Below are 21,330 nucleotides of genomic sequence, written 5' to 3' on the forward strand. Positions count from 1 at the left end.
GGCCTCTGCATCACAAGGACCCTCAAGGGGAACTCCACACGCCAACACATCCTTGCTGGCTGTGTGTGTGGGTCAGACGACTTCCTGCTATAGGAACGCCAGGGGCACTGCAATATAGGGCTGGGAGGATCAGATAGTCCAATACCTGAGGGGAAAAGCCCAGAGAGGAGGATTTGAATTGAGTCAGGCAGGCAAGGCTGAAAGTCAGAAGGTGAACATTAGGCAGTTGAATCTGTGTGGCCGCCAAGAGGTAGGTGGTCACAGTCACGAAAATGGAGAGGCTCACGACAGGGATTTTCCCTAGGGCGCTCAGACTAGCCTGTACCTGGAAAGGCATAAGGTGACATTGCCCAAAGGAAGAGCTCCCCTCGGCGGTCCTCGGGGATGAAGCCGCCCTCATCCTGGTGGCCAGGCAGGAGCTGGGAGGTCCCCGAGGTGGGCATTCAGCTGAGGGATGCACAGTTCAGCTCTGAGTCCTCCTGGCTGCCCGCTGCCACCTGCTCCGGCTCATCGGGGCCATCAGTGATGTTGGGCTCACTGGAGCATTGCCGGTGGGGTGGCGGGAAGCTGGGTGGCAGAAGCAGGCACTTGTCCTCGCCGCCAGGCTCCTCCCCTAAGCCCGAGTGCATCCTGGTGGCCATGGCCAGCAGCTGGATGTCCGAGTGGGCATTGGCCACCGTGTGTCGCCGGACACTGCCACACTTCTCTAGGTAGGCCTCCCCCTCTTGCTCTGTCAGGGGGGTCAGGGCCATCTCGTTCAGGGGCCGGCTGACGGTGGTCATCGGGGAGGCGTAGTTCAAGAGCGTGACCTTGGGCCGGGCCCTGGAGTGGCGCCTGGCTGCAAGAGAAAGACCAGCGAAGGTTGTGATTGCAGAGGGGATAGTGGGAGTCAAAAACTCCTAATGAATTTGGGGGACGAGGGAGGTGGTGGCTCCACCTTCAGAGAGAGCTTTAGATGAAGCCCTGAAACGTAGAGGAGGAACTCGGCTATGTCTAAAGGCTTCTGTTGTAACTTTACTTGTTTATGCCTGACACTGTCCCCCACAGTAGGGGTCACCATAGGACTTTCCATGATTGATTAGGTCCAAGGGAGTCTCCCCCACTTTCCCCGCTGCTGCCTGAGCTTCATTGGATTTGCCCTCAATTCCCTTTCAACCAGTCTCCTCGGAAGACCCGGCCACTGGCTGGACCAGCTGCCAAAAGAAGCCCTCGGCTCTATTCAGCATGACGTGCCCTCAGCAGTGTCAGCAGAGGAAGTGGAAAAGGCCTCATAAGCTTAAGTCCGGAGGAACAGGTTAGTGGGGGGAGCTCAGCTATCAAAGCGAGGGCAGTGGGACGTCCTCCAGATCGTCCTGAAGCAGGACTATCAACGCTCCCAGCAGGTCAGTGGTCTGAGACCCGTGTTCTGTTCAAGTCAATACTCTGGATTCAACCAGCCTTTCACAGCACCAAAGAATGGATGACGCTGCGTGGATGGCCCCATTGAGGAAGACAGAGAGAGGGCTGGACAGGAATTATTATAAAACTGCTGCTTCTTGAATTCTCACCACATTCTAGAAAATATGCTCAACCTCGACATGCTTTTGTCTTTTGAATCCTCCTTAAACTGAACCTAAGTTATGGTCATTTTCTCATCTGTAAAGTGGGAGACAGTATGAATATCAGAGAGGTAGTAACTAGCCTATGCTCACACAGAGAGAATGTAGTAAAGCTGGGATGCAAACAAGGTCTGTCTCACTCCAGACCTCACTCTTGCAAGCTGCCCACACAAAGTACACATAGTGATAGCAGACTGAGCATCTCGTGGGAAGGACAAGCCAGGTACATGGGGTTCAAATCCAGGGAGGAAAAGTCCAAAGGAGGAAGCATGTGTACCAGCAACACCCAGTTCTGAGGGCCTCTCATCTCCCGCCTTCACAAGGACCAGGCCAGTCCAGAGACCTACAGTGTGGCCGGAGTAGGAACCAGGGTAAGCCTGCATCCCCAAGGTCCCAGGGAAGCCTCCTCTGCAGGCACTGTCCTCTTCTCCCGCTCAGGCACTGCGTCTGCATCACGAACTGGATGAAAGACCCCAGCGAGGCAGAGGAGGTGAGGATGGAGGGCTGAGGAGCGGTGGGTTCTGGTCAAAGCCTTTCCTCCTTTTCTTTGGCCCTCTTCCTGCCAGTGCACACGTCTCCCAGCCTTCCAACCGCCCACCCCATTGCGTGTGTCACTGCTTTTCCCAGCTCCCTCATCCCTGAGACCCCAAAGACCCCTAACACATCCCTCCCTCAGCAGGGGATGCTGTGGGGAGAAATGAAGAAGGGTTGACTGCGCTGGTGCTCCCACCACCCCTGACAGGATCACAGAGGGGGAGGGGGGAAACTAGTCTCTAAAGGGAGAGCAGACAGTGCTCGCTGGTCACACACTGGCCTTGGGGACACTCGGCCCATGCTGCTCTAGTTTAGTGTCAGCTCTTCCCATGGATCTGGAGGCCCTGATACATGCTCTCAGCACGTGCTCCTAGATGGGCATCGCAGTGAGGCTGCCATGTCCATCTGCAAAGCTCTCAGCAGTTCCCAGCACTGGATGATTTTCCATGTCCATATAGGCACATATGTATTTACGTATATGTGCATATGTATATACATACGTGTGTCTATATGTATACACACACACACACACACACACACAGGTATAAACAATGACAAGAGAATGAAATCCTAACCCTTAGGACTAAGTTCACCAAGACTACTGGCTCAGAGCCCCAAGGGAGCTGTTTGGTGCTAACAGCAATAACTGATATTTCTCAAAACCAAATAATAATACATAGAATTTAGAGCTTACTGAGAGTGTTCCCATCTGCCGTCTCACTGTTGAGTCCCAATCTCCCTCTGAAACACTAGGACGGCTCTCATCATCCCCATTGCTCGGATGAGGAAGACTGAGACTTGGCTCAACCCTCTGAGGCTCTAAATGGCAGTGCCCAGACGCTCCCCACTACACACTACTGCCTCTCAGGGCTCCGCCGCTGCGCTTGAGCCGGCCCACTCTCTGAGGTCAGGTAACAGCAAACACGGCCTCCAGTAGTACCAGACAGAGGCTGCGTCATCAGCCCCTTCTCTGGGGAAGAATGAATAGGAGACAGAATGCCAAGGAGCCACCAGGACAGAAGAATCGATGCCAGACGTCAGCAGAGGTCCTCTCTGAAGCATGGGTGCTTGTACGTGCCAAGCCGCATATTTCTATAAGGTTCCCACATTTTTACAGTAACCATGTATTACTTTTATGATCACAAAAATCAGTAACTATAAAGCAGAAGCACCGGAAGAGTTCAAAGAAGCAGGGACCTCATTAAAGAGCCATCCATTAAAAAATGCCCTTGAAAACAATTCATTTCTCTCCTGCTGCTGTTAAAATCAAGCACGCTCTAGGCTGGCAGTGGCAAAACCCAGGTTGTGGCCCTACAACCAGCCTGGCAGGAGACTGGGCTGGACTGTTCGGTGAGCATTTACTACATGCAGATCCAGGAGGAGGAAAGAGCTAGGACAAAGCCCAGGCCCAGGACATGGGATGAGGTGAGGGCCTGGGGGACAGATGTGCATGGTGGACACACACAGAAGCTCTGGGGGAAAGATTTCGTTTGATGATTTCCATAGTAGAACGAGCTAGCAAGGTGTCTCAGACGGGGGCTTGGGCATTGTCCATCTCTCACACTGTTAGTTCAGCACCCCAAAGGCCCTGGAGGGTTCAACAGGCAGCAAACTGACAAGACAGGCCACTTGGGCTGCTGCGGAGAGGTGGAGCCAGAGGGAGGGCGGCCAGCCTGGAGGAGGGGGTCCCCATGACACCTGCCCCCTCTTTCAGCAAACACATCTTGAACTTCGTGCAAGATGCTGTGCGCACTGCTGAGAGCAAGAGGAATGTAAATCTGATATGGGGCCTGCACAGGGGCTGGAGCGCAGGGGGTGCGTGCGTTGGAGAGGGGTAGGGTCTCAGGCACAATCATTAACTGAGCCTCTACTCTGCACTGTATCAAAAAAGGAGAAGCGTCACTGACATGATCTCCTGCTAACTATCCTGCAGAAAAGGAACCTGAGGTTGAGATGCTAAATCATTTTACAGTCACGATTAGTGATGAAACCGGGATTCAAACCCAAGGCTGACAGCACAGCCCTTGCTCCTGACCTCTGGGAGGCCTGCACACACATCAGTGTCAAATGGCAGGGCAGGGCTACAGACAGGGCACTCTGGGGATTCAGAGGAGGAGTCATGAAGAGGGGTCGTTCTAGATGGGCCTGCTCCTTTGAGAGGGATGGACAGACTGCACCCCAGCTGGTGGTTCATTTATCCCCTCCCTCGGAGGAGAGGTCTATGCCAGGCCTGGGATACAGGTGAGCCACATGCAACGAGCGCCCGGTCTAAGGGGGAGACCAACAAATAATCAGGCCAGGGGCTTCCCTGGTGGCGCAGTGGTTCAGAGTCTGCCTGCCGATTCAGGGAACACGGGTTCGTGCCCCGGTCCGGGAAGATCCCACATGCCGTGGAGCAGCTGGGCCCGTGAGCCATGGCCGCTGAGCCTGCGCGTCCGGAGCCTGTGCTCCGCAACGGGAGAGGCCACAACAGTGAGAGGCCCGCGTACCGCAAAAAAAAAAAAAAAAAAAAATCAGGCCATGACTACACACCATGGCAAGGGCCAGAATGTGGTTTGGGGTCCAGAGAAGGGAAGGGGAGGCACACACAACCCCTCATCTGGGGTGATTCCACAGGCCCCAGGCCATTCTATCTGGGGCCCATAATACAGCAGGTGGCAGCTCTGCCTGGGCCCTGCCCTGAGACAGGGCGTCTTTTTCCTCCTCTGTGCTCGGCCCTCTGCAGCTCAGAGATGTTAAGTAACTTACTCCAGGGCACACAGCTGAAGCCCAGCCCCTGTGGTTTCCAGGGCCCTGCTCCTTCCGCGGCTGGCCTCACCCCTCTCCTTAGGGCTGTTCCCTGACGCTGACTGAGAGGCCTCCAGCTCTTCCTCTTGCTTTCTGGGTGGAATGTTTTGGCTCCCAAGACTGGGTGTGGGCACAGCCGAGATCACAGGGGCCGCTGGGCTGTGTGAGTCCCCTGGGCAGACAGTGTGTCCTTACGAAGCTCCCACCGGATTCCAGAGCCAACCCCAGGACAAGTATATGCCAAGCTGTGTCCCCGGTGAGGTCAGACCCCACTAGGGCCCCTTGGGAGGCCTTAAAACTGAAAAGTAGGCCTGGAGCTGATAGTGGCCTCCCCACACTGTGGCTGCTTGCTCTTTTCCCTCTTTTTCTTATTTGCATCAGGGAAAGCTGGGCCCTGCCACTCAGAGAAGGAAATTTCCATTAAGGGACTGACTAAGCTGTGGATCTCCCCTGGGGCCTAAAAACTGGTCCCTTCCCTGCAAGGGGGCCCTTGGAGCACGGAGAGGGGCTGGGCCCTGCCACCTCCTGTACCCACTGCCAGGCTTCCTCCCGCCTGTCACATGGGGTATGGCGAGGAGAGCCTTTGTTCCCCCCTCACTCCGCAGGCGCCCCACTGAGCCCTGGCATTCATCCCTCTGCTCCGGAGCCAGACATGGCAGCTCCTTTCAACCCCCGAGAGAGAAGCAAAGCCTGGAGGAGGCGGTCCTTTCTTGAGGACTCAGTTCCCAGGCCTTTGATCTCCCAGGCTCGCCGGCCGGGCCCCACCGGAGTGGCTCCCATAAGGCAGGCATTGTGATCCCTGCCCACCACGTCCACGGTGGGCGTCTCTCTTCAGGCCCCGGCACCTGAAAGCCCATGAATGCCTACCGGTCACGGGGACGAGTTACAGTATGTTGAGGAAAAGGGCCCTTCCCGAGGGAGGACACAATGGGGACACATGGCTGGGAGGCCAGGCTTCCGTGTGGGAGAAACCGCGCACTACCCAGGCCAGGGCAGCAGCCTGGAAACTTGGGAAACCAGAAAGGGAGAAACACGGGCCTGGCCTCTGACAAATCAGCCTGGTCTTTTTTGTTTTCTTGGGTTTTTTTAAGATTTCATTATCTTCCTCCTCATCCCCACACTCCCCACACTCCGTCTGCCCGAGAAAAGTGACAGCTTTGGCAGGGAGGACACACACACACACACACACACACACACACACACACACACACACACTCACACACACACTCACTCCATCACGGCCTTGGACTCATCTTTTCTCTCTGAAGCGAGCCTTGCACATCTGCAGGGTGAGCCTTAACTCTCAGACCCATCGGCCTGGCCAGTAGGAAGAGGGCCTGCCCTTGAGTCCCCAGATCAACCTGTGTGGGCACGTGGGTGTGCAGTGGGGAGCCCCCTGGAAAACCACTTCTCTGACTCTGGTCACCTACCCCATGTGACCCGGGGGGCGTTTCGTACCAACGCTGAGTCTGAGGTCACGACAGCAGGCACCCTCGCAGCAGTCCATGAGGATGATTACATGCCAAGCCCTTGCTCAGGGCCTGGAAGGTGACAAGCATTTGATAAGGGGTGGCTTTGGAGATGACGGTCCCAGCTGCCCTTGACCCCTCCCACCGAGTCAGGCCCAGAGCGGCCATGGCAGAGCCCTCCCGAGGGTCCAGGGATCTCTCACGTCCACTCCATCTCCTCAGTCTTTACCTCAGCCGGTCGTCGTAACAGGCAGCTGCCTCTTCCACAGGCAGGAGAAATGTCACTGCCCCCAACTGACCGAGGGGAAGACTGAGAACCAGAGCCTCCTCTCTTTATCTAGAAAGGGGGTGTCCTCCATAAGGAAGGGCACCTTCGTGGCCGTGTTAGCTTTTTGGTATCCAGGGGTTTGGAATGACAGGTCGGCCTCGGATACCTCTTGGGCTAAGGAGTGTGTGGACAGAGAATGTTGGCTGCTGTGTCAGTAAACAAAGGGTTTGTGGCCATCAAGCCGTCAGCCACAGAAGCTGCCCCCGAGGGGATTCAGGATGGAGAAGAGCAGGATACTGGCCCTAGAGAGTTAAGGTGGGTATCAAAGGAATGATTTCAATGAGCCCAGACTCTTGCATCTTCCCATATGCAGAAATGCGCAAAATTCACTGACTTGAGACGTCTGTTTTTCTTTAACAGTATTCTTTCAATGTTCCGACTACCTGGTCTTTGTTGCAAAAACTCCTACATATCCTGCCTCCTCCCTTACCTCATCGGGGACAGTCCCTCAGAGCTCTCTGAGAGGCTGTTGTCTGCACTTAAGTCCTCAGTTTGTCAGTCGAATAAAACATAATTCTCAACTTTCAGGTTGTATATTTTTTTCAGTCGACAACTGCGAGGGAAGGACCGGCTGCTCCGCTGTCCCTCAGTGAAATCAGTCACCTCCTAGGAGTTGACGGGGTGGGTGGGCTGCGGGTGGAGTGTGGGGAAAAGCTGGTAAAGTACAAACAGCTCGGGCCTTTGGAAGCCTGTCTCCAATAGCCAAGCGACCTTGACCTTCATTCGCCTCCCTTGTGCGTGGGAAGGTGGTATCCAGCCCACCCGCACAGTGCCCAGGATGTGGTCTGTGTCCCGGGGCTTCCCCTGCCATCAGCCGCTCTACAGCTCTAAGGCCTTCTCAGTTCCTCCAATGCTTCACCCTCCTGCTCTCCGCCCTCCTCCCCCCACCTCCAAAACCCTCCCAAAGATCCTTCCCTTTGCCTGGGACAGTCTTCCTTTCCCGTTTACTCAGCTAACTCATATTCATCCTCCAGGTCCCATTGCAGATACCACTTCCTCCAGGGAGTCCTCCCTGATTTCCCAGTCCAGGTGAAGTCCTCCCGCCGTGGGCCCTGGACTTCCCCACTCAGAGCACTCGTACACTGATGAGTCATCGTCTATTGCTTGTGACTTCCTCACCAGTCCCAGAGGGCAGGGATGGGTCAGTTTTGTCACAGATATACCTGCAGCACCTCACAAGGTGCCAGGGACAGGGTCTCAGTACACATTTGCTGAAATAATAATATAATAAAAAAAATAATCAAAAGAAGGTCATTTCCTTCCCTCTCTGCCCCTACTGTGACAACGCCCCAGAGAAAAGGATTGTCCTTGGTATAAGAATAAAACCTCAGGCCTTTGGTTTATAATTTGATGAAAGTATGTTTTAGTCTTCTTATAGCCGAAAAGTTGAAGGTATCCCTTCTTAGAGCAAGTCCTCACTGAACAAACTTCCAAATCTATTCTTCTTCCCGGCTCTAGGCCCAGCGGATGGTGGGGTCCGTGCCATGGCCTGGCTAACCCGCTGGCATCTTGACACCTGCCCGAAAAACTCGGGGGCCAGTTGCTGGGCCAAAGCAGGAAGGTGGCACTCAGGCCTCCTCACGGGGAGGGCAGGGGACTGTTTTCCTTCAGCCGGGTGGAATGAGGGAGGGAGGGAGAGAAGGAGGGAGTGTGGAGGACCAGGCTCGGGCCAGCACCCTCGGATCTGTGGTGGCTGTGGTTATACTGGTGTCTCCAGAGAAGCATAAAGAGGGCCTGAAAACTGTGGCTGGCCCTGCCTTTTTCTGCAGTCCTGAGGCCCAGGAAGGGGCGGGAAGCCTGCTAGAGGCTGCTCCTCCCCCGCTTTTCTTTGAAGCTCAGCTAGGTCTCCATTCAAGCAAGAAGAGGGGCAAAAGGTTCCAAATTTGGGGAATCCCTTTCCGCCTCTGCACCTGTCTGTGGGTGCTGGTCACCCCAGCCCCAGGTACAGACACAGCCCATCCATCTAACAAATATATTTTTTTGAGTGCCTACTGTATGCCAGACACCATTCTGGATGCTGGAGATAGAACCACGAACCCAATGTTCATGCATTTGGGGGATTTTCATTTCAGAGGGTAACTGAGCCATACCTTTTATGATATTCTGTAGCTATTTTCCCATCTAGGCCGTGGTCTCACTGAGAGAAGGAACAGACCCAGTTCATCTCTAGATTCGCCGGGGTGACTAGTACAGAGCCTGAATGCTAGCTTTACAGCCGCTGAAAAAGGCCACAACGGGATCTGTCCCCCAGTCTAGGAGCCCCTCTCCTTGGTGTGAAGGCCCTGGTGGTAACTATAGAAAGGTAGTGGGCAGCCAGCAGCTGTATCTCCAGCCACACACACAATGAGCTGGCTTCACATTCTGAGCTGCTTTCAAAGGGAAATTCATCGCTGGTGGTTTTTCCACTCATGGGGGGATGGGGTGCAGTAAGGCAGTTTCTGGTATGAGATACAGGAAAATTAACATCGCAGACACCGAACAAGATCAAAGCCACCGATCAAAGATGCGGATCCAACAAGTGCCACCACGGAGGTACGGTAACAGTGCCTTGGGAGGAATTGCCAAGAGGGGAGGTTACCAAGACACAGGCCAGCGGGAAACATGAGCAATGGACATGCAGAGATTTGCACGACCCACATGGGAAGCAAAGGGCTTGGGGTATAATCGGGGCTCAGTAAAACATAGCTGGCATCACTGCCACGGAGGCTCCTGGCAGCTTGAGAGCCGTGCCCCTTACCCAGTGTGTACGTGGGGCCTGAGACGCTGCGGTCCTCGCTGATGCCGAGGAAAGGGGAAACGACCTGCTTCACCAGCTCCTCCAGCTGCAAATAACCCTCGCTTGGGCCTGTGGGCTCGTGAACACTCTGGAAATAAACACCCAAGAGAGACAAAGGTCAGTCAAAGTCACGATGGCCAGCTGATTCTGACTGCCCTCCTGGTATATTCAAGGCAGGCCGCATCCCTGTGGCTGAAAGAAAGGACAGCCAGGGCTGAAGCCTCAGGCATTTGTCGTGGGTGGCGGTGATCGGCACCGTGGCCTCTGCGGTTGGATCCCACCCCGATGCAGGGCCCGTGGGAACTGTCCCCACCCCAGCTCCGGGGCTGAGGTCTGAGTGGTTCCAACCATAGCACTCTCACCCTCGCTGTCACAAAGACTGTTTCACACCTGGCACACAGGCGCTTTATATAAGCACTTCACGTGTATCAGAGCACGGAGGCCTCCCAACAACCCTCATCATCTGCCTTTTATGCATGAGGAAAGTAAGACCCAGAAAGCTCATGTAAGTTGCCCAGGGAGACACAGCTGGAAAGTGGCAAAAACCTGGGACTGGAACACAAGCTGTCTGGCTCCAAGCCCATGTTACTGCCCCTTGTGAATCAGCTAGAAAAGAAAGGGGAACAGAATATGGAGAAGTCCAGAACAGTAGAAGAAAGGGAGTGTCATTGTGGAACTAGACACACATTTAGCACCAAGATGAACGATCCGTTCAAAAGCCCAGCGCGACAGGAGTCCTCAGAGCTACACGGAGCCAGAAAGTCACCAAGGTTTTCTAGAAAACCAGCAGACTCCAAGGGAATTCAATTTCTCACTGGAAAGGCCTGGAAGCCAGGTGCTCATGTTGAGGGGCTGCAGGGGAGAAGAGACAAGGCTCTGCGGGGGCTATGCTCAGCCCAAAGGGTTGTCCCATCAAGTTCTCAACACGGAAGAGACTTTATATCACCCTCACTTGAAAAGTGAAAACTCTCCACTGCACTGGAGTTTTGGAGGCTGGGCCATGAAGTGGGAAGGGCCAGTCCTACAGGCTGGAGATCGCTGGGTGAGGTGTAAGCCCCCAAGGAAACTGGCTGACGTGGTCCCTCGTCAGCGCCATCACCATGTGAAGGAGGTGGCTGGGGGCAGTGGGAGGAAGGGGGAAGCTTAAGGAAACACAGAGGAGGCTGAGGAGGGGCTATGGTGCAGAAGACTTGGGAGTTAGGGCTGGGAAGGGCTTGGAAAAGAAATGAAGAGAAAATGCAAGTGGGGCTGCCTGGCGCTTGAAGGGGGTGATGATGGAGAGACAACCTGGTGGTTTTTCACGCCCCCAGGTTCCAAGACTGCTTAGCAGGAGCTGAAGCTTTGGGAAAGGCCAGCGGTGGAAATAAGATGCTTCACACACAAATCTGCCCACATGGAAGGGGATCCTCCAGGCAGTAGAAGCGAGAGGGGAGCCTTATTCAGGCTCCCAGAGACCCACTCCCGGCCTCAAAAGCGGACCAGTTTCAGCCCCAAAACCACCTTGGTTGGGTTTCAGAGCTGAGGAAACTTTTTTTTCTCATTTTTTTAATGCCTTGATATTTCACATCTGCCTTCTCTCCCTAAGCCTCTCCCCCTCTACAAGTCCTAAGCACTAAACAGAGAGGGTTGGCAGAATACGGAAAAGAGGAAGGAGGCGGGAAGAAAATGCTTAACTAACAAATGCATTGATTCGGAGCTGGATGGTTTTCTCCCCGGGCTGAGAACTTGACTTGCACACAGCCCTCTAGGAGGGAGCTGCCCTCAGCCCTTGGCCTGGCCGCTGGACGGGCTACGTATCTGCAAGGCCCAGTGCAAGAGGAAAACGTGGGGTTCCTGGTTCAAAAATTGTTAAGAGTTTCCCCATGGCGACAGGAGACAATTAAACTAAGCACGGGGCCCTGCTGAGACTGGGGGCCCTGGGGGCCGGCCGGGCAGGGAGCACACCTGCTTGGCTTGGCAGGTCCCCTAGGAAGGGACCATTCTAGGATGGTCTTAGACCTGTCTGCCCCTGCCAGGGGGAACCAGATCTCCACAGTGGTCAGAATCTCCGGCTCAGCCTCTTCCTGGACAGCCTAAGGACAGGAGCTCATGGCCCACAGTAGGAAAGTTTGAACCCCTTGTATATTTTGGGGAGGGAGGGGTTTGTTCAGGGACATTTTGGAAAAGCACTGGAAAAGGGAGAGATGGCCTGAAAAGTGGCTCTTTTCTCCATATGAGTTAGGCAGGGAAAAACCAGCCCCAGATCTCATGGCGCTGTGGGACGTAGGGGCCCAGGGAGAGAGTAGAGCGATTCTAACTACTGGGGCCTAAATTTCCTGCAGTGGGAATGGTCCCAGGGTAGTACAACCTGCACGTTCCATTCAGATGCAGAAGCTGCCGCCCCTGCCACCCAAGGAGCTGGACCTGGACTGGGGAAAAACCTGCCTTTGTCACTGTCACACTCCCGCCTCCGGCTTCCTAGCTCCCAGAGTGTAGAAGATCATGGACCAGGGAACCAGTCCCAGGAGGCCCTCGGGGAAATGATGCCAAATGTCCTGTGTTAAAGAGACCATCTCAGAAGCTCATGGGGCGTCTCCAAGTACCCTGGGAGACTGCGGGAGGGGAGGCAGTGGTAGCCGGTAGCAAGAGCTGAGGAACGGGTGACAGATCCAGCTCTCTTACACATCAGTACGTGACCCTGAGTTAGTTTGCCAACCTCTCTGAACCCCCATCTCATCTGTGAAATGGGAAAACAGAGACTGTGTCCTTGCCCAACTTCCCAGAAGATAAAAGGAAATGGAAGTGTGGAAGCCCAACTTTCCTTTCCTAATCTTCCTCTCTGGATCCCAAAGGCCTCCTTTTCTAGACTCCTTCTTCAGGACCCAAGCCCTATTTTATGCTTCACAGACCTGAGCTGCATACACATGCTTTTCTATCCCCATTCCTTCTCCTTCCTTTTCAGAAACATACTTGACCTGGTATTCTAGCCAAGGACACCCCCTCTCATTCTGTTAGGTAACTCTTCCTCCTCTCTGACCTCAGGAAAGGGGGATAAGGCCCAGAAGGATGGCCCAGCTAGAGAACCGGAAGAAAACAGCAGCTGGTGGGGAGGGAGAGATCAGGGGTTCCACACCTGACGTTCCACCCCTACCGAGACGGCAGCCAGGGATCCTCACCAGCCTGACCAAGAATGAAACTGTCTACCCTGAGGACGGGCTCAGAGCTGAGGCTGCAGCATCTGAACTTGGTACAGAGGTCGGAGAGGCATAGCAGCCACCTTTTTGGGGATGTCCTCAGGCCACAAGCCTTGTTTCTTGGAATTGTGCACCCCTATCCACAGAACCGGGCTCACGGAGGCCATGTTTATTCTATGTGAACCTATTCAAGGTCATAGCCGATTGCACAAAAGGGAGTCACGTAGCCCGAGCTGGGCCAATCAGTCTTTCCCCTGAGCGTACACAGTTCTAAATCTTACTACCTCGTGCTGCGGGACCTCAGGCAAACACACAAACTTCCTGGGTTTCAGTCTCCTCATCTGTAAGATGGCACTAACAACAGGGTCCAGCTCATAAGGTTTGGATTATTTGATTCAGAAAGCAACACACTTTAAGTCCTTGGCCCATGCCTGGCAGGTAGCCAGGAACCAGCCAGGGTTAGCTCATCTTCCTATCGTTGATTTAGAATTGAGATTAAGAGATGCTAGGCAGCCACCTGGGTCATCTCTTGGTGGAAACATGCAAGCCGTGGGATGCCACGTTTGTCGGTGCAAACCGAAGCACTGAATGCAACTCTGCAGACAGACAGAGAGAGAGAGAGAGACCAAGTCCAAGAAGGCCAGAAGAGGCAGCGTCAGAGAAGCCAGGTGGACCAGACACGAGTAGAGACCAGTAAGTGGAGAGAGGCTGGCAGCTTTGTGGCCTGACGTGGTCTCACTTGTGGCTGTAGCCCCTGAGGACTTTTCCTGTGGGTTCCTGGTCTGGCTTGAGCTGGGATGAAGTGGGTTCTGGTCGTAACTTACAACACGAGGCTCCCTGACATGACAGGATCGGGGAGAAGGGTGTCCACTCCCTGAAGGACGGGGCAGTGTTCCTCTGGCTTCCCCCGGGATCCCAGCACCCAGCACAGCGCCAGGGACCTTGACAGTGCACAGTGGACACACAGCAAATGGACAAATGAACTGGAACGTGACCAATGACACTAAAGGACGCTAAACTGAGCCAGGGTGCTCTGGCCACAGGGCCCTTTCCCCCTCAACCTGCAGTGATGGCTCCGCCCGGCCTCACCTGCAGGATGAGCAACATCTGGACAATGGACGAGGGCAGCTGGGGCTGGGCCAGCAGCAGCAAGTCATCCAGCTTCACCTTCAGCAGGACCAGGTCACGGAAGCCCAGCAGGGAGATCTGGCGGATGGTCAGCTCCTGGCCCTGGCAGGAGAGAAGCAGCAGCGTTGAGAGGTGAGAGCTGGCAGGATCTGCCACCAACCACATGGGGGCCAGCAAAACAAATGGATGGTCGGGGGAACGAGGTGTCTGCAAGGCCCAGGGGGGCTGTCAAACAGTCAAAGACTTGGCCCCTGTCCTGCAGAACAAAAGCTTCGTTTACGATAAGGTGTGACTCGCTGATTCGAAAAGATCCGTGCACCCCAATGTTCATAGCAGCATTATTTACAATAGCCAAGATGTGAACACAACCTAAATGTCATAGACAGATCGCCGGATAAAGAAGGTGTGGTGTGTGTATATAAATACACACACACACACACACACACACACACACAAGGGAATACTACTCAGCCATAAAAAGGAATGAAATTTTGCCATTTGTAACAACATGGATGAAACTGGAGGGTATTACGCTTAGTGAAATAAGTCAGACAGATAAAGACAAATGTTGTACCTTATCACTGATATGTGGAATCTAAAAAATAAAACAAACTAATGAATATAACAAAACAGAAACGGACTCATAGATACAGAGAACAAAGCAGTGGTTACCAGTGGGGAGAGGGAAGAGGGCAGGGGTAACACAGGGGTAGGGGATGAAGAGGTACAAACTACTAGGTATAAAATAAATAAGATACAAGGATAGATTGTACAGCACAGGGAATATAGCCAATATTTTATAGTAACTTTAAATGGATTATAATCTATAAAAACATTGAATCACTATGCTGTACAACATTGCAAACTAATATTGTAAATCAATTATACTTCAGATAAGGTGTGACTCAACCTGCCTAGATGACCCAAAGGTGATACAAGACACGTAGAGTGGGGGCCGTGGTGTGCTAGTGGTCAGAAAGGAGGAAGACGAGGAGAAACGAGAGGGAAGATCGACAGCGCCTCCCTACGGTCAAGGCTGCTTCCTCAGCTTCACCCATTCAATACCTGCTCACCTATCATGTGCCAGGCAAAGAAGGAAACATAAGACCTGTTAGACTCTTCTGCAGATGCAAGAAACACAGGAAGAAACATCACTGGGAAAGTAGAAGAAAGGAACTTGTTCAACCATGTAGGCTGGGGGCAGAGGATGAAAACAGTAACTAATCCTCATAAGAGCTGTGACCCTTACTAAGCTCTGAGCATGTGCTAGGCTTGATTCTCAATATCCTAGATGTAAACGGCACATTTAATCCTCACGACCACCTCTGAGATAGATACTACTCTAAAACCCGCTCCACAGATGAAAAACCCTACACCCAGAGTGACAGGAATGTACCCAAGATAGAGCTGGATCCCAAACCTAAACTATTTGATTTTAGAGCTCCTGAAGTTTCCCAAAACAGAAAGGGAAAGGAGGACCCATGTCCTGGACTCTCCTCTGCACACATACATACAGCACCCAACACAAATCACCTTGGTAGAGGTGAGGTATCACTAGGGTATCCCCCCAAAGACGACATAGCTTCCCATCCCTCACGTTGACCAAGGTTTAAGGAAGTTTTGCACTTCCTGCAACTCCTTAGGGTTTTACAGAAACATGGGCAAGAGTGGTTTTGCCATCCCCGCATCTCCCTACCCTCCAGTCCCAAGAGAGACACGCCACCCATGCTTCACAGGCTCCGTTTAACCACCCCTTGATTGCCTTCCCCCACCACCTCCAATGACAGTGGTCCCCCCACTTTTCTCAAGGTCCTACAGTTTCTATTCTTTGCACCACATCCCAGCACTCGGCACTGACTTTCTATCTCGTAGGTATCTGTGCCCTGGCTTCATCGCCAGGACTCCTTTCACTTTACAAGACAGAAAAAGGCAGGCAAAGTTCCACACCCTTGAACACAGTGGGCACGCAAACACACTGTCCAGTGAGGAAGCAGGTCTCACACAGACATTTACACAGCGAGTTGTGGGAAGGACCCAGCTGGACTAACAGACACCTCTGGGGGTGTTACTACCAGTAGTAAGAGTCCCTAGCTCAGGGGTTCTCAGAGTGGGGTGTCTGGACCAGCAGCAGCACTTGGGAAATTGTAGGGGGGAGGGGCAGACAGGGGCAATAGCAACTCTCGCCAGATCTTAGAATTTTTCAAGAGAAGCAGGACAGTATCATCCTGCGACTCATGCAACTGGGCTCCTGCCTGGATGTGAGGCTAAGAGGGCCCCTCTTGGCCCTCCAATGACTGTACGGGGCCATGCCCACTCAGATCCCTCCCTCCCCATTCTAAATCCATCCGGGTATCCGCACCTTGGAGTTCCCTGCCCAAATGGCCCTAAGGGGGACCTAGGTCTACACCCCTCTCCAGTAGGACTGCCAAATAAAGCAGAGGCTGTCCAGTTAAATTTGAATCATTTTTTAGCATAAGTATATACCAAATACTGCATTATTCATTGTTTATCTGAAATTTAACTCAGCATCCTGTATTTTGATTTGCGAAATCTGGCAACCCTACCTCCCTGGTGTGTCTTCTTAAGACCCACTGTTGGCCGAGGAGTGAGTATTGCAGAGAAGGGAGAAGTCTGTGGACACAGGGAGTGAACCATCCACATAAATGCTTCAAATCCTCTCGCAGGGGTGCAGGGTGGAGCTGAAGATGAGATGAAAAGAGCAGTGCGCTGCAGGCCAGACACTTCTCCTGGAATTGTTAGGGGCAAACCTGAATTGGGAAATGGACTCTGAAGGCATAACCTCCCAATTTTTAAATATTTGACATGTATTTGAAAGAATTCCAACTTCCTTTAAAATACCACTCAGAGGAAACAAAGCACATGGGCCCTTACCTCTGGTACAAGATAATTCCTACCTTTGCTAATGGCTGTATTATTGCAGGGCCCACGCCTGCACTTCAACAAACCTGATTAGATATGATGTCTTAACCGCCGTGGGAGGAGCGCTCATGAGCACACAGCAGCCTAAGCATGTGACAGAGACATATATTTTGGAGAAGAATATTTATTGGTCAGTCTGCCTGAGGGGCTGTCCATTCTGACCCGGCACTGACCAGTCCTGCTATTAGCCCCTTCAGGAAGGTAGAGGGAAACCAACGCATGTGGTAGAATGAGCGGAGCTCACAGAATAAGAAGCCTAAGAGATGTTACTCGGTTTGACTCTAAATTCCTCATTCTGCAGGAGATGAAACAGAGCTCTGCTTAGAAACAGGAAATGAGTTTGCCCAAACCCAGCTACTGATTCCAGGTCCCCGGTTCTTTCTGCGACATCATGGGCCTTCTCGTATTCAGGAATCCCTTATAAAGGGCAAGGAACATTGTCCCTTTCCCACAATTTGGGAGCCCCAGAAAACGCGCCGGAAAATTGTGCTTCAAAGAAGGGGGTGGAGAAAAGAAAGAAAAGGAAAGAAAAAGTCTCCTTCCCCCATCTTCCCTACTTCTGAAAAGTAAGAAGAAACAAACCACTCCAAGAATATACAGACATACTCAAAACCAAGAGGGAAGAGAGCGCCTACAAATTGCTAGGTATGCAGGCACTGTTTGTTGCTTGAGGTTAGATGCTGAATATAGAACAGAGTGGCCTTCCAAAGATGTCCGAGGTCCTGAGCCAGCTCAGGCAGTGCCCAATCCCCTGGTTTTCCCCCATTTGCTGGCAGGCCCCAGGGGGAAAAGGCCAAGGAATAAGACAGACTGCCCAGACCGGCAGGAGGATGTTCCCCAATAAGACTGACCTGAACTGGATAGAATATTGCCTGCAGGGTGGGGAGAGTCTCAGTGAAGAAGTGGTCCCAGACTTCAGCCAGAACCTCAATGCGATTTTCACCTACATGAGGGCGAGAAGATGGGAGGGGAGAAAGAAAGAAAAGAACTTGGTCATTACTTGCAGGAGAGACCAGGAGACAGTTCCACGTCAAATGGAGCATGGGATGGTCGTGAGAGGAAGCTCATTACCTACTTTTGATCCAGAAGTGTTACTACAGTAAACATGGGATTGGATGGGAAAACTCGACCGAAAATATGCAAATATGCCTTCTCTCCCTTAATCCAGAAAAGGGAGCTGAATTTTGAAAAGCACGCCATAACTGCTATTGTCACGAGAATGGTTACATTATCAGCCCTGTGCTAGATTATTTATCCATAAGCTCTCTCATGAGTAGATGCTATTACCCCATTTTACAGCTCAGACAGGCCAGGTATCTGGGCTCAAGGTCACACAGGTAGAAGACCAAGCTGGGATTCCAGAACCCGTGCTCTTGCCCATATAATCCAGAAAGATCATGTGCACAGTTATAAATTATTTTGGTTTTCATAATCACTAAGACACTGGCTTTTCAGTCTAGATTTGAGTTGTCACTTGAGAGAGACAGAAAGAGGGCTTAGAAACTATCAACTCCACCCACTGTAACCGGCAGGGCATCATTCTCTGAACAATCACCTGTAAAACACAGGACCCACCTCCTGACACTACGCCTACCCTCACCCCCCGGATCAGGAAGCCCGAGCCCTGGCCAAGCGCCACCCCCAGGCTAGATGGACATAGGGCACCCAACGCCACCAGAAGGCTGTTCGAGGGACTTTGCACCTGCAGGAAAGGCAGGCTCTGGCACAGCAGAGCCTGCACGGTGGCTGCTGTTTAATGACCTAGATAACAGAGCTGACTGGGCACTATCTCTGCTCAGCTGAGGCAGGGAAACTGGGTCAGCCAAGATTAGACCCTGAGAGATGCGTCTGGCAATGCACGGCCAGTTCCACTGAATTGATCTTGAAAGATTCATTTAGTGTTGTCCATCTCTTAATTTAATGGACAACAAAAGCAGTGGCTGGGAGAGAAAACAGAACGAGGGCATGACTAGTAGCTAGCAGGGCCAAAGCTGTGCAGATTTTGAAAGGTCAGAGTGAAATACACTGGAGAGAAATGCAAACCCACAGCACCCTCTACTTTCCCTCACCGTGTGCTAATTACACGTTGCTGGAATCGCTCATTTACTTCTTTTTCTGTCTCCTCCACTAAAATGGGAGTGAGGGCCCCGGCCCTGTCGGTCCTGCTCACCATTCTATTTCTAGCACTTAGCCAGACACATCAGTAAGTCAATGTTTGGAAATCTTTAAATGAATGAATGGCAAGTATTGAGTGCATAGGTTTTTGCAGACACTAGGGCTGGTGAGTGGAAGGAGGTTACCTTTTAACCCATGGGACAGGACAGAGCAGGACTTAATAGCTAGCTCCAGCACTTTCCTTTGCTCTTAGATAAAGAAACCACAGCATAGGCAACCTGGCTGGGGAGAGTCTGCTTCCTTCTTCTGTGTCTTCATCCTCTTCTGTATTCCCCTTGTGTGCGACTTTTATTTCAGCCCCTCATGCTCCCCATGCCCCCCCCTCCATGCCACAGGGCCTTTGCACGTGCTAGTTCCTTTGGCTAGACTGTTCTCGCTCTCCTCTCTTTGCCTAATGTACATCTGTTTATCTTAATATTTTCAACTCCAGCATTACTTCCACAAGAAAGTCTCCCCCACTGGCCAAATCCCCCTGTTATGGATTGTATTCTTAGTACTTGTCCCAGTTGGGGTTTTATATCTGATGGTGATTTGATTAATACCCGTCTCCACTACCAGGTAGTGAGGGCCTCGAGGACCTGTAATCCTATGAAGTTCTGTTCACCACTGTGTCCCCAGCACCTAGCAAAGTACCTGGTAAACAGTAGATAATCAGGGACTTCCCTGGTGGCGCAGTGGTTAAGAATCCGCCTGCCAATGCAGGGTATACGGGTTCGAGCCCTGGTCCGGGAAGATCTCACATGCCATGGAGCAACTAAGCCCGTGCGCCACAACTACTGAGCCTGCGCTCTCGAGCCAGCGAGCCACAACTACTGAGCCCGTGTGCCACAACTACTGAAGCCTGTGCTCCTACAGCCCATGCTCTGCAACAAGAGAAGCCACCACAATGAGAAGCCCACACACCGCAGCAAAGAGTAGCCCCCGCTCACCACAACTAGAGAAAGCACGTGCACAGCAACGAAGACCCAACGCAGCCAAAAAAAAGTAGATAATCAATAAATGTTTGAATGAATGCATCAATCACCATTCTCTTTTGAAAGGTAGGCTAGTTCACTGCAGGGAAGAGGTCAGGAAGTCAAAAGGATGGTCTGAAATGTTAGGGCATCCTGGTACCTAAAACCAAGGTGAATCCCAACACCTGGAGAGTATATCTCAAAGGAGAAAAGGCTATGCCAGCTCCTTTATTGATGGCCCTTATCCTAAGTCTTCCATCACAAAGACAAGCAGAGGCCCTCCCGACTGGAGGGAAGTGACAGAGAAGCCTGCTGTTCAGTGCTGGTGCCGACTTACTCCCCTTCACCTCCAAGATGGAATACTCATCAGCAACGAAGTCATCCTTCAGCCGGGCAGCAGGAAGGCGCCTCTCCTGGGAACCTGGGTCTAACTGCCTGCTGCAAATTTCAGAGAGGAGTGGAGGTTTTGGGAAGTGTTCAGAGAAGAACATCAGAGAGACACAGGCTAACAAAACAGAGCAGCCCCGGGAAGAAAGAGTTAAAGAAAGGAGGTGACTCCATCTCCAAGAACAGCCCACAAGTCAAGGCCTTAGCCCCCTGCAAAGATGAAAGGGGTTTGGATGGGAGGTTCTAGATGACTGTCCTATAAAAACTGTCCTCTAGTTGCCATAGAAGTTTAGATCACCAGAGGTATATAGAATAGGTATGAGAAACTTCTTTAAAGCCAAGGTCACTAAAGCTCTAGAAAAGATTACGGAAAGTAACAAGGCGTATTCTGTCCACGAAAGGGCACCACATAACGAGGGGCTACCTCTGTTCCTTCTGCAGCCGTCAGGTGGAGTGGCTGTGTACAAGCCAGGTCAATAAAGCAAAGGCTGTTCAGTGATAGGATGGATCCAAAACTCTATTTTATAGCAAAAGAATCCTTTTATCCAAATAAAATCTTTCTTGGAGTTATAACACACAAAATGAAAACGTAGAGATGTTCTGGTTAAAGATGTGAAAGACCCTTACAGGTTCCCACCTGGCCCTTCACTGTGCAGAAAGAACCTTGCCACCCAGACCCCAGGACAAGAAGGAACCCAGCAAGAATATCCCGGCCCACTGCTCTCTAGTCGTGCTTTGGGGCAGAAACACAGAACCTTGGATGCCCTTTGTTTATCCCGTCTAGCTCTGTGCCTGAGTTTTCACTCTGAACGTAGCTATGTTAAGTGTCACTTGGACGACAGACAGTCAACTTTCCCTTTTGAGGGTCCTTGACGCTCTGGTTTTGCTCAGCATCTCTTTCATAATGCTGGCCTTCCGCATTTCCAGGAGCACGGAATACCTCCAAATGACTTACTACCAGGCAGGCAGCCACCTTTCACACTGGTGTACTAGCCTAACTCCAACATGCAAAAGGGCCACGAAGCTCTTGTCAAAGCCAGGCACTCAAAAATAAGGCCTCGGGGGCTTCCTTGGTGGTGCAG

The 21,330-nt window shown here is 52.2% G+C and overlaps 1 protein-coding gene across 1 annotated transcript in view; it reads right to left on the reverse strand.

The window, feature by feature from the left end:
* Positions 1-443: 443 nt before the first annotated feature.
* The window catches only part of PRR5L (proline rich 5 like), a gene marked incomplete at both ends in the record, with an annotated part of 51,600 nt that continues 30,713 nt past the window's right edge, over positions 444-21,330 (reverse strand). The window contains 4 exons of the mRNA XM_079708360.1: positions 444-838; positions 9,454-9,580; positions 13,755-13,895; positions 17,585-17,676. Coding sequence (XP_079564486.1) covers positions 444-838; positions 9,454-9,580; positions 13,755-13,895; positions 17,585-17,676 — 755 coding nt within the window. The remainder of the gene's footprint in view (positions 839-9,453; positions 9,581-13,754; positions 13,896-17,584; positions 17,677-21,330) is intronic.

The sequence above is a fragment of the Hyperoodon ampullatus genome (genome assembly GCF_949752795.1).
Source record: "Hyperoodon ampullatus genome assembly, chromosome: 7".
Taxonomy (NCBI): Eukaryota; Metazoa; Chordata; class Mammalia; order Artiodactyla; family Ziphiidae; genus Hyperoodon; species Hyperoodon ampullatus.